The 15596-nt window shown below is 32.6% G+C and overlaps 1 protein-coding gene across 1 annotated transcript; it reads left to right on the forward strand.

The window, feature by feature from the left end:
- Nucleotides 1–1227: 1227 nt before the first annotated feature.
- Nucleotides 1228–12552, forward strand: LOC101735398 (queuine tRNA-ribosyltransferase accessory subunit 2). The gene is made up of 7 exons (XM_004932281.5): nt 1228–1476; nt 2512–2780; nt 4079–4260; nt 4449–4618; nt 4793–4995; nt 6829–6954; nt 7687–12552. Exons 1-7 carry the CDS (start codon nt 1360–1362, stop codon nt 7916–7918), a joined length of 1299 nt encoding a protein of 432 aa, XP_004932338.1. The 5' UTR covers nt 1228–1359; the 3' UTR covers nt 7919–12552.
- The last annotated feature ends 3044 nt before the right edge of the window (nt 12553–15596 follow it).

Below are 15596 nucleotides of genomic sequence, written 5' to 3' on the forward strand. Positions count from 1 at the left end.
GGTAGGCTCACGGGGCTCAAACCTGACGACGTTGCTAACACGAACCCTAGCAAGAGCCGTGCTTCGCAGAATCTACCACTGGATCGAAAACGCGACCCACTGAGAAGATCCGGCGAGAAACTCAGTGGGCTGTGTCTGAGAGTTAATTTACGCATCGAACCCTTCGTCACAAGCGACGGGTTCGACGAGAACGGTGACCGGTGTTTGAGGTACGTAAAAGCACCGTTAGTGGGTCGGGAGGATCCGTAATGACGTGTTTGGGGCGACGTCGTCTGCTTTCCATTCTTTCCGCAAGATCGGGAATGTAGTTACCGGCGGCCACGATGAGAGGGTTCTCGTGTCGTGCCGCTTTATCGAAGTAACAACTTTATTTTATTCACAATGATTTATAAAAAATATATAATAAAAATATGTTATTCTTTGTACCTGACTACAAAGTTAAGTCGTACACTGTGTGCATTACTAATAAAAATCTTACGTTACGGACGTTTTTTCCCTGTTAGGGTACCCCTCCAAATCGTACCCTATGGAAGGTCGTTCCAATATTATAAAAATAAAATCGTTAAGCACGTCTTCTAGAGTTCTTCCCAAATGCTTCAATACGTTCCCACCATCTTATTGAAACATTATATTTAGTGTAACCCACACAATTACGTTTCCTGTCCTGGTGAAGCTAGAAAGGCCTCCGGGCCACCAGTAATCCTTCAATCATAAAAAAAAACAATTACGTTTATTGTAATGTAAGACTGAAGCCATGATTTTATTAATTAATGAAACGGAGCGATGAGATTTTCTTGGTTTTCGTTTTCTGTACTTCACAATTCCTACTTACAAGCTCCGCTTATTAAGTTATCGTTATCGGAAAATAAAATTGTTCATATTTTCTTTACGTTCCCGCCAAGTTTCAATGTTGGCATGTTTATCTCCTTGTCGATTAACAGGTAGTTTTACGCAAAAGTGTATCTTCAAAGAAATCGAGGGATATAATTCTATGCAGATGTCTCAAAGCTAAGCAGGATAAGCATACTTCTTGATCCAAAGTGGTGGTATATTTGAATCGCAAGTCTGGGTATTCTATAATGTTTTGTTTAATAAATTTTGATACCTGTCTTTCGAAATATGACAACACTAATGACAGATAATTCGCAAGGACTCAAATTATTAGAACTGGTATTAATTTTATTAAGCTAGGCTGTATATTCTGAAAGCCGTCGACAGTGAGTTATTATAATAAATAAACAAAAATTCACATCCACATCCACAATCCACATGTGATCGAGTTTAAAATCGATTAAAAACAATACAAAAACTAATATTGTATATTATATATGTGGAGTTCTCTAAGAAACATTAATCAAGATGCGCTTTAATATTAAACAAGTAAACTGTGGTAGTGAACGCATTGGCTCTTTAACAGGATTTATTAAATCATCTAAAACTATTATTGAAACTCCAACTGCCGCCTTATTGACTCAGGTTTGTTTTCAAATAGTTAAAACATAAAAAAAACGCGTGGCTGAGATTATTACTTTTCTGAATTACTATTAGGACCACTTTTATTTAGCTAGAAAATAACTTATATAATGCTTTGCTCAAAAGAAATTCCTACATTACAAATTTTATTCTAACCTTTGAAGGCATCGTCTATATCACAATCAAAGAATTAAATTTTTCATTCGGAAATCTTTTCGGCAGGTTTCATTTATGTTAAATTTCCATATCTAAATTTTAGTGCAGTAGTGGCATTTATTTGTGATATATTAAAATCCTCAAAACAGATCACAAATACAAAATACATACCATATTCAATAGATAACCAGCAATAATTAAATATTTAAAAATAAAAACATGTTAAAACTGTTTGTGTGATATGTTAATAATGATTACAGTTTTAAATTCTATAAATAATTCAAATATTTTTTCATGTCAAACAAAACTTGCATAGAAATGATGTCATAAAACAGATTGACTTGAAACATGTATCCATGTAGAAAATACATATACTTAATGGATAGGCTAATATTTATATGAGAGTTGGACTCCTTAATAATAATGTTAATTTTAAATGCCCAGTGAAGCGGGTGAGTACGGCTAGTAAAAATATGGACGCTTGAAAGGCAAACATGACTAAGTGACAATAACTGTTTTGTACATAAATTATAGGAAATAACCATATTTGATGCGCAAAAAAAAAATATTTCTAGGTCTATTAAAATCATTTCAATCCTACAGCTACTAGCTAGATTCTACTACAGCTAAATTCGTTAAAATAAATTTTGTTTTCAGGTATTTCAACTTTAAATTAGTCTACTGTAAAGTTCACGCATGATGATGAGGAGAGCCGCAGACCGGGCTCAGTGGTGTAGATTTGGAGAGGCCTATGTCCAGCAGTGGACGACTGTGGGCTGTTGATGTTGATGATGATGATGAAAGTTCACGCATTGATGCTTAGTCACATTTGCCTTTCAAGCGTCAATATTTAATGGTATTATTTAAAATTTATTGTTTCAGGGGTGCAGTGTAGTTCATCTGACAGCTGAAGTGTTAGCTAAAGTATTCCCTGATACACAATTACTATGGCTCCCACTATCCAACTCAGTTCAATTAGAAAATGGAGTAAAAGCCCAAGGAGAAGGTGTTGCAAAGTTTGCTGGATTACCGAAACATGTAATATGTGCGACTTTATATAACATAAATGAAATAGTTCCACCTGGGCATTTTGAACTAGGCAAATTGCCACTTTGGACTAAGAATGGAAAGAAAATGATAACTGCAGATAAGTATGAATTTGCTTTTATTTAGTAATTAGTTTTATATTATTAAAAATAACTTTTATTTCGATGCCTCCAATGAACACTACTCTAGCTTAAAATTTTGAAATTTTCGTTTTTCACGCAAATCGCTTCGCTATTTTAAAAGTATTACAAATCATTATTGATGGGGTTCGAAGCAAGAGTAAATCAGCTAGTTACACAAAAAAAAAAACATAAATATATCTGCAATAATAAAGATTTTATCAACTTTTTTCGTTTAAACTCTCCTCCTGTAAATCTACGAATTTGGAGCTGGAGTTAGCGTAGTGCTCATTGGAGGCATCGATTTGTTACACATTTGGGTGAACAGCTCACCACCACCTCAGTTTATAGTGGCTACTATTAACTCATAAGCATCAAACAATAATACTTGCTGTCACCTACTGCAGAAAATGAGGTCACAATCTTGACTGTAGAGTATAAATATTGTCACATCTGTTTCACATAAAAGCCTTAACTGCTTTGCAGCAGAAATAGGCAATATGGTGTTATCTTGTTGAGTAGACTTAAGACTATATATTAATTATCTATTTAATTTCTTTAAATACATAACACATAAAAGTCCTTGAACCTGAAACTGAAATCCTTAATAAAATATTGAATCCAAATCATTAATCTGAAAATCTAACTCTGATATATTATAGTGAAATACTTGTTCAATAATCAGGTTTATTAACCACTGCAAACAAAGTGGAATGTTGATTTGTTAACAAACTTTTAATCACATCAAAAAACTCATATAAATAACTTCATATTGCAGTCACCTGACCATACCTCACTCTTCCAGCTAGGAAGTGTCATTTTTAGATAGTAATATCTGTTAACTTGTCATCCAAATTCTGGGATTCAGGCTTTTCCAGTTTTCTCCTGTTTAATAATAGAAAAATATATCACTCCACTCAGTACACATTGAATTGAAAAGTGGTATTTGGAACAAATTATTTTTAAAATTCATGTATACAAGTCCAACTTATTGTCTGCTCATCATATGTAGAGATTTACTTTTCATGTAAAATCTTTGCTGATTAGATCACTATCAACCAACACTATATATTTATAGGTCCACCAATATAGTGGGATAGCTGCTGATACTTCTCTACAAATCGATCTCCCCAAATGCGCCTTGTGGTTAGAAGGAATTTTATGAGCACCATCAATCTCTCATTAATTATTTTGATAGCCATAGATAGTTGAAAAATTACATCCTCTGCTATAAAAAGTGATGAACTAAAAAAATATAAGAATTACAAAATTTAAATTTTCAGATATATGGATTTAATGGAGACATTTAAACCTGATATAATTTTAGCTGCTTCAGATGGACGTATCTCTCTAAATGAAAAACCAAAAAGAATTGTCAAGTCTGTAGAGAGGACAATGGCTTTGCTTGATTCATGCATAAATAAATATAAAGCTTCTGAAGAACTTCAACAAAGCTCACTTGTAGGTTTGTAATTTTATCATAAACCTAACATTGTTTTTGTTTAATTTTTGTCAGATAGAATTCAATACTGAGGATTAAAGATACGCTAAAGAAGTAAAGTCCATACATGTAAAATGTATATGTATAGGATATACAATAAATTATGCAAAATAATGTAACATGTGAAGAAACCTAATTAAATATATTGATAGGTGTGATAGTTGCTGCGAACATACCACATAAATGTGAGGAATGCATCCGACATATCCTGAAATACAAAGAAACATTAGTTGGAGTTGCATTAGCTGGTCTTACTGATGGAAGCAAGGAGTCATATGAAGTTTCTCTTGATAAGCTGAAAGAAATATTCAGTAGAGTTGGTGTAAGTAAAATATTAATAATTGAATAAGGACTGTTTACACTTACGTATTTTTCTTAAGACAATAGACACATTTAAAATTATAGACAACAACAATATCAATAAATTATAGATTATAATATTGTAATCCTTATTATTACTTTATGATGTGTTTTGAAATTGTTTTTTGGGTTTCAGGGCTCACTACCAAATGATCTACTTCGTATTGTTGAAGGTTCTTGGAATCCTGCAGTCATAGTAACAGCAATAGAGCATGGTTGGGATGTGTTTGATGGTTCATATCCAATAAAACTCACAAATAAGGGACATGCATTGTCTTTAAATTTTGATGTGTATCGATATAGTGGAGATCCATGTATCATGGACCTTAATGACATTAGGTATGATAGATATTTAAGATTTAGACAAGCAGCTCGCATGATATTAAGAGGTAACTGAAGCCTGTAGACCTTAAAAACTTGGTGCTGATACCGGTGATTGTAATACATAATAAAGTAGCTTCAAGTCTTCATTATATTTGAATATGTACCTAGCATTCAAGTTAGTACAAATTAATCTTATTTGTTACCTTATTATAATAACCGGCAAACTTCTTGAGCATTTGTTGACGTAGTGGGGGTAAGTTTGCGCATGGTACACTCACGTGCAAAAACATTACTTACTCTGCGTCATAATGCAATTAAATTATTAAAATCAACATATGTATTTATTTATATATTTATTAGAACATCAACAAAACATATAGCTTAATAATTGTAATAATTTAATCTTGGGGTAAAATAGATATTCCTTCTATTAAGTCAAAACTAGAGCTGTTGCCAGGTCTTGGTTCAGTTGAAGCGAAGCTGGTATTTGTATATTTTTTTTCGTTATCATAATCTTGACCATCATCATCATCACTGTTTTCATCACCCGAATCGCTATCATCGTGATGAGTCGACATAGGGCTCATCGGCGTAGTTTACAACTCGGTCGACACGGTCTTCTTTTTTGTCTATAATTAATTATTTTTTGAAGATATTCGATTCGTAGTAATCGAATGTTACTTTTTTCAATTATCGGCTTCCGATTATTTTCTGTTTTTTTTTTTTCATCTGAAGCCTAGCTCTTTCATAATTCGTCGTAAACTTCATTCCGAGCCATTAAAATGTATATCTTCTTAAAATTTTTCGAAGCCTTTCTACGGTACGGAGTTTCGCTGCTTGTTATGTAGTTATTATGATTACAGATTGAACGAAACTATCCATTCCGGTAACTTTCTTCTTCCCTGATCTTTTCTTACCCGGAGTCCGAAACACGGCGAGCAAGCCAGAGCCTTTAGATTCGTTAATAATGCACCTAACAGTACTCACTGATGTTTTTGTTGCTTCCGAAGTCTGTTTTAATTTTTCCATATCATTCTTCCCCTGTTTTATAATGAAGCAATATACGTCGTACACAAATTTTCTACCCTTTCTTTTAAGTACTACACCACTTTGTCACGGCATAGTGTATGTTTTATAAAAAATCAACAAACACTCAACAAATAGCAATGGCAACAAAGTCCACAAGCAATTATAACAAATAACTTAACGATTAATAACGATAGACTTTCCACTGTACGCAAGCGTACTTTTGGGAGCAAGCGGAATGAGGGCGCGGTGCGGGACGCAAGGTTCGACTGATCTACCAATAACGCGCTCGATACGATTCCCCTGCCGTCGCGCCTCACCCTCACCACCAAAGTGATCTAAAATTCGGTTCTGCGCAGTCAAGGTCATTTGCTCAAGAAGTTTGCCGATTACTATAACTGTACTTCCAAATCCCATAACAGATACCAATTTTTAAAGTAAATATTTAACACATGCTCATGAATAACTTCCATGATAAAGAAGATCACATTATTAAAGAAAACGTGAAAAATTAACAAAAATATCGAATAAAACGTCATGATGTCCACCATCGCTCAGGTAAACCGTCAGCTCCGCCCATCTAGAGCATAAAAATACTTCCAATTACTGTCCCTTTGAAAAAACATTTAGTATTTTCTTAGATATTACATATTATGAATTGAAACTAATATAAAATTGTTTCTACAATTTGTGTATAATGCTATTGTTCACTAGTTGCTATGGTTAGAAACGAGTTACAATGCTGCTTTCTATTTTGACTTGTTTTATTAACTCTACTAATAAAAAATGCACAAAATGAAAGTTTTCTCACAATAATTTCAGGTATAATGAAGATTTCAAACCTATACTGGAAGGATGCGAATGTTTGACATGTAAAAAACACACACGTGCATATATTAGGCATCTTTTAAATACAAGAGAGATGCTGGCATCTGTTTTGTTGAGCATGTAAGTTATGAATGTATTGTTACATGGTTAATAATATTCGATTCAGAACTCCAGTTTTAAATTTTAATTTAATATTTACATATCGATGCTTGAAAGGCAAACGTTACTAAGCGACAATAACTGCTTTGTACATAAATGATAGGCAATAACCATATTCGATGCCCAAAAAAATTATATTTCTAAGTCTATTAAAATTATTTCAATCCTACCGCAGTAGCTAGATAGTAGTAGAATCTACTACTATCTAGTAAGCTAGATTCTACTACAGCTAGATTCGTCAAAATAAATTTTGTTTTCATGTATTTCAACTTTAAATTAGTCTACCGTAAAGTTCACGCATTGTCGCTTAGTCACGTTTGCCTTTCAAGCATCGATATTTATTATGTTATGTCAAAATAAATATATTCTTTTGTTTCCTCGCTGGATGTTTCTAAATATGTAATCTCTTCTCTACCACCGGCGTGTACCATAAATTTTTAATTTATCACTGGAAATGGAGGCACTGTAAATTTATAAAAATCGTCCACAATTATTATCATGCTGATTAGAGAAATACAACAAACACATTTTACATAACAAACAAACACTTTATAGAAATTCAAAACACAATATCAATATTTACACTGTAATTTTCAGTCACTCAATTTTGTCTTTACAAATTTTATTTGGAAAAAAAGCCACAGCTGATTTTTCCCGCCAACCAACATCTAAAAAGATAATTTGTATTTTCAGACACAATCTACATCATTTCAATGAATTCTTCGTGCAAGCTCGTCTACACATCAGCGCCTCTACGTTCAATATTTACAAGAAACACATTATAACACAATATGAAAATATAAATCCGAAATTGGATAATGAAGAAGACAAGACAGCTCCAACTCTTGTGCAGGATAAAAAGAAAATTAAAGTGAGAATTGGTGATAATGTCAAGACTGAAGTTAATGGTACAATTATAAAGTAGTTTGTATTTGTAAGTGGAGTTAGTAACTAAACATAGATAGTATTATGTAATTATGGATAGATTAATATTCTAGAATAGATTGAAACAAATTTTGTCTTAGTTCAGTGTGATGACAGCAAAATGTAAAATTTGCGTAAATGTATAATTTTGTTTCAACCCAACTTAAAAACTTCTAATGTATATTTGCCATTATGATTTTTTTGTCATCTAGCTAAATATCTGTAAAATAATGAAATCTATTTTGGAACGAAGTTCCTTACGGGACGATTCGGAGGGGTACCCCAACCGGAAAAAAACGTCCATAACGTAAGATTTTTTATTAGTAATGCACACAGTGTACGACTTAACTTTGTAATAACGTACAAAAAATAACATTTTTTTTTATCATTCATTGACCACGATCTCACAGCGTTCGTTTGCGCAATACACTAACTCTTATGCAAACAACCGTGAATGAAGTGTACCACAATAAGTTCGCACGTTACCGAATGATCGTGGGCTGTTGCTAAACCTCCAGTTTTATTTTCTTTATACCTCGAATAGAACTTAAAATTAATATTTTTATAATAAGGAACTTCGTTCCTATCCGGTGTCCCACGACACCACACATCTTTTTTTTCTATATTAGAATATTTGTCGAGTTTGCATAATAACTAGGTTATGTGTGGTACAACAATCTTAGAGAAACATATTAGAATTCATATGTAGCGTATTTTAATTTAACGAAAGAGCCATCTATTCAGTCGAAGAATTCTTTGAGTAGGTATCTTATTATAAAAAGTTATAAAAAACAATTTCTTAGAAAATTTAAATCGACAAATATAACGTGAATAGACTTGTCTGTCTGTGACTTTTGCGCATGCCTAATATTGATTAGAAATGGAATGGAAATTAGATCAAAATTGGTTAAGGCATTGGCCTAAACTAATTTAGATCTAATTTCCATTAAATGTTACGTGTTAATTATTATGCCTATTATTAATTTAATTTGAAATAATGTTATAACAAGAGTATCTACAAAGAACGTCACGCGTGCCCTCTAACGTTTGTTCTTCTTAAGGAGGAGAAAGAAGTTTCGTTTGGCTGCTTGTTCGGGGCACGCTAATAAGACATTAGCAGTAATTAGTAGGATACTAGTTGTAGTAAATGACACATATTTAATGTGATCCATTGTAGATGCGTTCTCGTATGTTCTAAAACATTCCATGTACGTATAAGTATTGAAAATTGAAAAGTGGTTCACAATTTGTAATTAGAACTTTTGAAAAAGTCAAAAATGTCAACAATTTTTTTTTTGTTTGAAATTGGAACCAGTTTTTGATGACTTAAAATCAAGAAATACGTAAAACCGAAGAGGTAACAAATTATAGACGTTGCAAATACATCACCCGGACAACGCGATTTTCGAATAGTTTTTTCAAAGCAGCAAGTATATAATATATAGTTTGTTAAATACACCTTCATAAATGTGATATTAGGAAGACGACATTCTTTCTAATGTCAAATTCGGTGCAAACATCTTATCGAATAACATTGAAAAAAAAATGTTTTCTATTCGAAAATTATTAATATTGGTTTAGTCATCTTATGTTGCTTGTGATTAAGATGACTCTGTTGTTGAATAGCAATAACGGTCAGATTTGTATATTGACACTGAAGGCATAATGAATATCAACAATTTCAGCGGTTTTAATAGTATTAGAGATCCCCAAGCGACCAATTGTAGGATAAGATTTCTTTAAAGAATTTACACGAAAACAGTTTAAAAGTAAAACTGTTGTTGTTTTTTTTTTAATAGAGACAAACTTTCCACCAACTGATTTATAGGTTTTATAGTTTTTTTATGGTTAAGGGTGCGGATAGAGATTGTTTGTTCTCCACTTGATACTGTTATTGATAATTTATTTCAAAATTAATAGTCAATCAAACTGTGTTTGTTTTTGGATGTTTCCATAATTCTTGTGTGGAATGTAAGCTAAACAAATTCAACATGCAAAAGTTCTGAGAAGGACTAACGAAATAAACTTAATGGTCTAAGCTTTTAGTGCCATTTAAAAAATAAATATAATTTACACATTATGTATAGTATCAAATTTATTCGTTCGGAACGTTTTAAATAGTTGCAGTGAGTGGATTGAGAGTTTTATTTTGACACGATTACTGTAAACATTAAAAAAATACTTTTTGATATTATTATCAAATGCATACATCACAGCGAAATGCTTCTGGTAAATATTTATGATGTATTTTTGTTACAATAAGTTTTCGTCCATCAAGTTTTAATATTGAGTTGTTTATTTTTTCTTTAGTGTTTTTTTATGACGCTCTGATTGTATAATTCCGTGCGTACTGCTTATCTAAAATTAACTTCATATTTAGTGATTGAGTATTTAGTAACCAAATATATAAATTAAGAGTTCATTTGCATCACATACTTATTATTTATTAACTAAGATTAAATTAAATGTTTTGTTCTAGCGATACTTAACCAAAAAACTGGGTAAAAAGACCAAAATTTTATGTTTAAAAACAAGTTTACAAATTCCCTGTGATATATATTTTTAAATTGAGTACTTAGAAATAATTCGAGGTCAGGTTATTGGGAATACGATTTCCTGCGTCCAGCATAAACAAATTTTTACCATAGAAATTTCCTGATTAATGTTGTTGAATCCCAATGGATTGTGATAATATTCAGGAAAACCGCAATGGATTGTGATAATATTTAGGAAAACCGCCTAAGAATCGTTTTTACTTTAGATATACATGAACTCATAGCCAACCCGGTGGATATTACCGGAACCCATAGATGTCACAATGTGAATTCTGCCACCCAGTTATACGATTTCTAAGATACGATTGTATAGGCAAAAATAGGCAGGATGGTAGTATCTACCCGTGAGGAGCCATACCACTAGTAATTTCGCAAATAATAATATCACTGTTAATCAGTAAAGCCATTTTACTTAATAGAAAGCCTGGTAGTGTTACTTTTTGAAACAAAATGTTTATCTTAAGTCTTTGGTATTAAGTTTTATACTAAACAACCATGCTGTTCAGAAAGCAACAATGTATTCTTGTTAAAACAAAGAACGTTTCAAGATATTAAAAATCAATATAAATAACCTTTCATGTGGTAGTTTATTTATTTAACTACCTCCCATAATAAATAACCCCATAATAAAATTCCTCAAGCTATGACCTGATGTCAGAAGAAAGTTCAATCGCCTTAAGGCTAACATACCATAAACCTTAGCGACGAATTCGAAAAAAAAACAAAACATCGCTCAGCGGTTGTAAATAAGTACACAAAAATTCCTGAAACTGTAAACATTAATCGAATAAACGAGCAGTGTTGCTAGAATCAGAGCCGGATTTAGACTAAATGCCGCTTCTGGGCACCGGAAAAAAAACTGCCCCAATACTGGAATTTTAACTAAACTTATAGTTTATATATTTTATTTTTCAAAATTAAAATAACTAATTTATTGCAGAAACTTTATTATAATATGTTATATATTCCAAAAACATAAATAATTATTTGTTTTTTTTTTCTAACAATTATAAATTTTGCACTAAAGGTGACTCATAATTATATTACATCGAAAAAAAAAATCTGACTGAATTTCTTTAATTCCAGAAAATGGCAAAATCGATTATCATTTTAAATGTCCAAGGAAATAAAATTGATTAAATCATTTTGATTATTAATTTTTACTAAAAGTGCCAAAATTATAATTCACAAATAATGGATGAATTGAATTTGTTGAATTATCAATAAAACAAAAAATTATAACTTAATAGAATTAATTAATTATATTGAGCAATCTTGATAAAACTGAAAAAAAAAATACTTTCAACATTTTGCCGCCCTGGGCACTTGTCCCGACTGCCCCTAGTGTAAATCCACTACTGACTGGAATCCTAAATATAAAATTAATATAAAAAGATATTCACAAAAGAACATTGCGGCGAATTGAATCGTTGTTTTGTGATTGAGGAAGATTTAAATTAAAATTACCAGAACTCCGAGTTATTATTTACGATAACCATACGACTTGAAGACAGCCATGTTTAAAATGATCACTTTATTTATACTATTTTGGGTCGACGCCGGACATTTTACGGTTACAACGAGTAAATTCAGCTTTCAATTGATTTGCAATTCAAATGCTTTGTTTGGATATTGGATATGTTACGATAAAAATTATGGTTTACAATAAAATATACAGATTCCTGTATAAGTCCCGGTTACGTTCTTCATCATGAATGTTCAATAAATAGTATAGAACATATTAAACCCGCCAGGGCGTAACGAATAGGTAGGAAAAAGGCAATTAAATTAAATACAGACCAAAAACATTGTGCAAAGAATTTACATTAAATATGCACAAGTGTGTGTTTTTTTTTTGTCTGATCCAATAGGTACCTATCGTATAACAATTGTGCAAATTAAATAATTTGATTTATTGTTTATCAATTTATTTATCACAATTTTATGGCAAACCTATGAATGTAAAACCTGCGTTTTTTTATGATATAATAAAAAATTTGAAACACCTTCCATTTGATTTGATGATTTAATACCAATCGATGTTTAGCTTTTAATTTGGAATAATAAAATTTAAAGTCCATTTTTTTGTATTATTTTTGGACCTATCTTCATTAAAAGTTGATATGATCGCCCTCGAAATCGCACGTAATTTACCTGGTTTTCATCTACCATAAAGATGTTTACTTTCATAGAAACGACAGGATTGGGTTTAATTAAAAAAAAATGTTTCGAAAATAGTTCTAAAAGGATGTATCAAAATACGGTGACGTCATGAAACATTGAGAACAACCTCCAACAACGGCTTAAGAAAATTGATTTATCGTCTTGATTTATGTATTTTCTGGGTGTGTTAAATTTTTGATAAACGTAAAAAAATATTAATAAGCTACTAATTCATACTGATATTATAACTACGAGTGAATGCAACTATGTATATATTACGTTTTAAAAAAATCTCGTAGTAGTTCGAACTTTGGATGTTATTTATGCTAAGGTTCATCTCACTGCTGCCTATGCAATATAAAATGCAGTCCGCGCGGTCGGAATTCCAGTTTGCTATAGATATATTTTTACATAATACAACATATTTTCTAAGTAGTGGTGGTAGGACGTCTTGTGAGTCCGCTCGAGCCGCCTATTTCTGCCGTGAAGCAGTAATGCGTTTCGGTTTGAAGGATGGGGCAGCCATTGTAACTATACCTACTGAGACCTTAGAACTCATATCTTAAGGTAGATGATGGCATTTACGCTGTAAACGTCAATGGGCTCCGGTAATCACTTAACACCAGGTGGGTCGTGCGCTCGTCCACCCACCTAAGCAATAAATAAAAAAAGTAGGTAATAAGTACCTACTTCTTTTTTTCTATGAATATTTATTCGTCCAGCTCTTTCAGCAAATAGGCTGTAATCACCGAACTGTGATAAGGACTTGCTGATTAAAAATAAAGGCAGTCAGTTCTCTGAATGCACAAAAAGAAATATATTAGTTCAAATCTTCACAAACGTCTTTTTATTTTAAAAATACCTACCTATTCTTTTCGACCCTTCTTTTTTTGTATTTCAGGGTGATCAATATTTAACTGAATTAAGATTATTTATCTTTGAGAGCCTGGTATTGTAACTAATACATGTGCTACGGAATGGTAGGTACCTGGAACACATCACATGGAACGAATATTACATAGGCCTGGTCGTTGAAAATAAATAATTTTAAATAGAACACGGTTGTCGATTTCGTGTCGACCCCGTGTCGTATAGTGGGTAATAATATTTTTAGCAACTTTATTTATTAATGCCAAATACTGACGATGAAGGTCACTAGTGACTATTGTCTAGTAAAAACCTAACCAACGCTAGAGATTAGAGGACCAACGAACGAATGACCCGGACAGAATGGAAAGCAGTCTACGTCGCCCCATCACGTCATTTTAGATCCTCACGATCCACTAACGGTGCTTTTAGGTACCTCAAGCACTGGTCATCGTTCTCGTCGAACCCGTCGCTCGCGACGAAGGGCTCGACGAGTAAATTAACCTGAGGGTTAACAGCCCACTGTGTTTCTCGCCGGATCTTCTCAGTGGGTCGCGTTTCCGATCCGGTGGTAGATTCTGCGAAGCACAGCTCTTGCTAGGGTTCGTGTTAGCAACATCGTCAGGTTTGAGCCCCGTGAGCTCACCTACTAGTTAAGGTTACGCTGAAATAGCCTCTCAAGGCTCTCAGCTTAGGTAGGAAAAGAAAAAAAAGACCCTTATTATTGGAATTAAGTTGTAAAACACAAAATAAATTAAATTATGATTTTTGCGTTTATTATTCCTAGTGCACATCTATTTTATACTGTGGTCTATGTACGAGGAAGTTCTCTGAGAAATTATTTAAAATAATCCCTCGCATTTCCTGTTTTTGAAACAAATTTGTTAATTGGACACAACAGCGAACAATGACATTTAGGTGTATCATGATATATGGTTTCCTGTAAGCATTTAACACTAGATTGAATTTAAGTTCGGTTGCCCGTTGACAGTAAATTACACCAAATAAGTAATAAACGCTAAAATCGGAAAATTTATAAATTTCCGTACATACCTACTGCCAGTCAGACTACTGTAACGACGGTACTATTATTCTGCCTATTTCAGACCCTAAGCATTACCTTGTTTCCAATTGAAAGGTGATACATTACAACTAATAGTTCGGCCTCGTGTCTGAAGATTGACAATATTCATGTTCTAATGTTGTAAGGGTTCCAACGACGACTAGGTACATACAGAAGTGTGAGCTTGTCCACAAAAAAAATATCAAGAGTTGTACTTTTCCTGTTTCTATACGGTGTATATAAAGCTGTGTGCGTTGTTTGAAATATATTCGAACGAGCCGCCGAATGTGAATTGTGTTCCTACCTACGCATACATTTTAACCAAAAGAATGCAATCTTTAATTTAAAATCCCAAGGTTAAATGACTTGCAACAGGTTTTGTTACTGCATCGGTTAAGATTTAACCTCTAGGAATGATTAAAGGTTGCTCAGTCGTACGAATACATAAGTTGGATTTATTTTATTTAATTTATTTGTAACTTCATATACTAGAAAGTATAACGGAGGACTTAATGCCACAGGCATTCTCTAACAGTCTACCTTAGGGGAGTGCAGAGATGAACCTTGGTAGGTGTAATGTGAAGGTGATATTACTTAAACATACTTATGTGTATATATAACATACATAATATTTATAGATACAAATACTCGTACTTAAATACATATACATAAATATATAGATATAAACAAATATTATCAATTAGATGACTCTGCTAACTCTTTGAGAAACAGTTCTCGAACCTTCGTCTTAAACGATTCACGTGTAGTGACCGATCTTATTTTGAGTGGGAGCGCATTCCATAGAAGAATAGACTGAATAGTGAATGAAGAATGTAAAAAGTCAGAACTATGTGGAGGACAGCGAAAAAGAAGATTGTGAGATGAACGAAGATTTCGACTGTGGTCAGACCCTAAGTATTGAAAGGAAGTAGTTAAATAAGCAGGTGGATTTGGGGAGTGCAACAAAGAGTAAAGAGTACTGAGAGCACGCAAGCTACGGCGTATTTGTACCCTTTAAACTTGAATTATAA

This window comes from Bombyx mori, chromosome 5, assembly GCF_030269925.1.
Source record: "Bombyx mori chromosome 5, ASM3026992v2".
NCBI lineage: Eukaryota > Metazoa > Arthropoda > Insecta > Lepidoptera > Bombycidae > Bombyx > Bombyx mori.

Coding starts and splice junctions, on each gene's coding strand:
- LOC101735398 (XM_004932281.5), top strand. CDS start 1,360: ATGCGCTTTAATATTAAACAAGTAAACTGTGGTAGTGAACGCATTGGC. Junction 4,619..4,792: donor AAATATTCAGTAGAGTTGGT/GTAAGTAAAATA, acceptor TTTGGGTTTCAG/GGCTCACTACCAAATGATCT. Junction 6,955..7,686: donor GCATCTGTTTTGTTGAGCAT/GTAAGTTATGAA, acceptor TTGTATTTTCAG/ACACAATCTACATCATTTCA.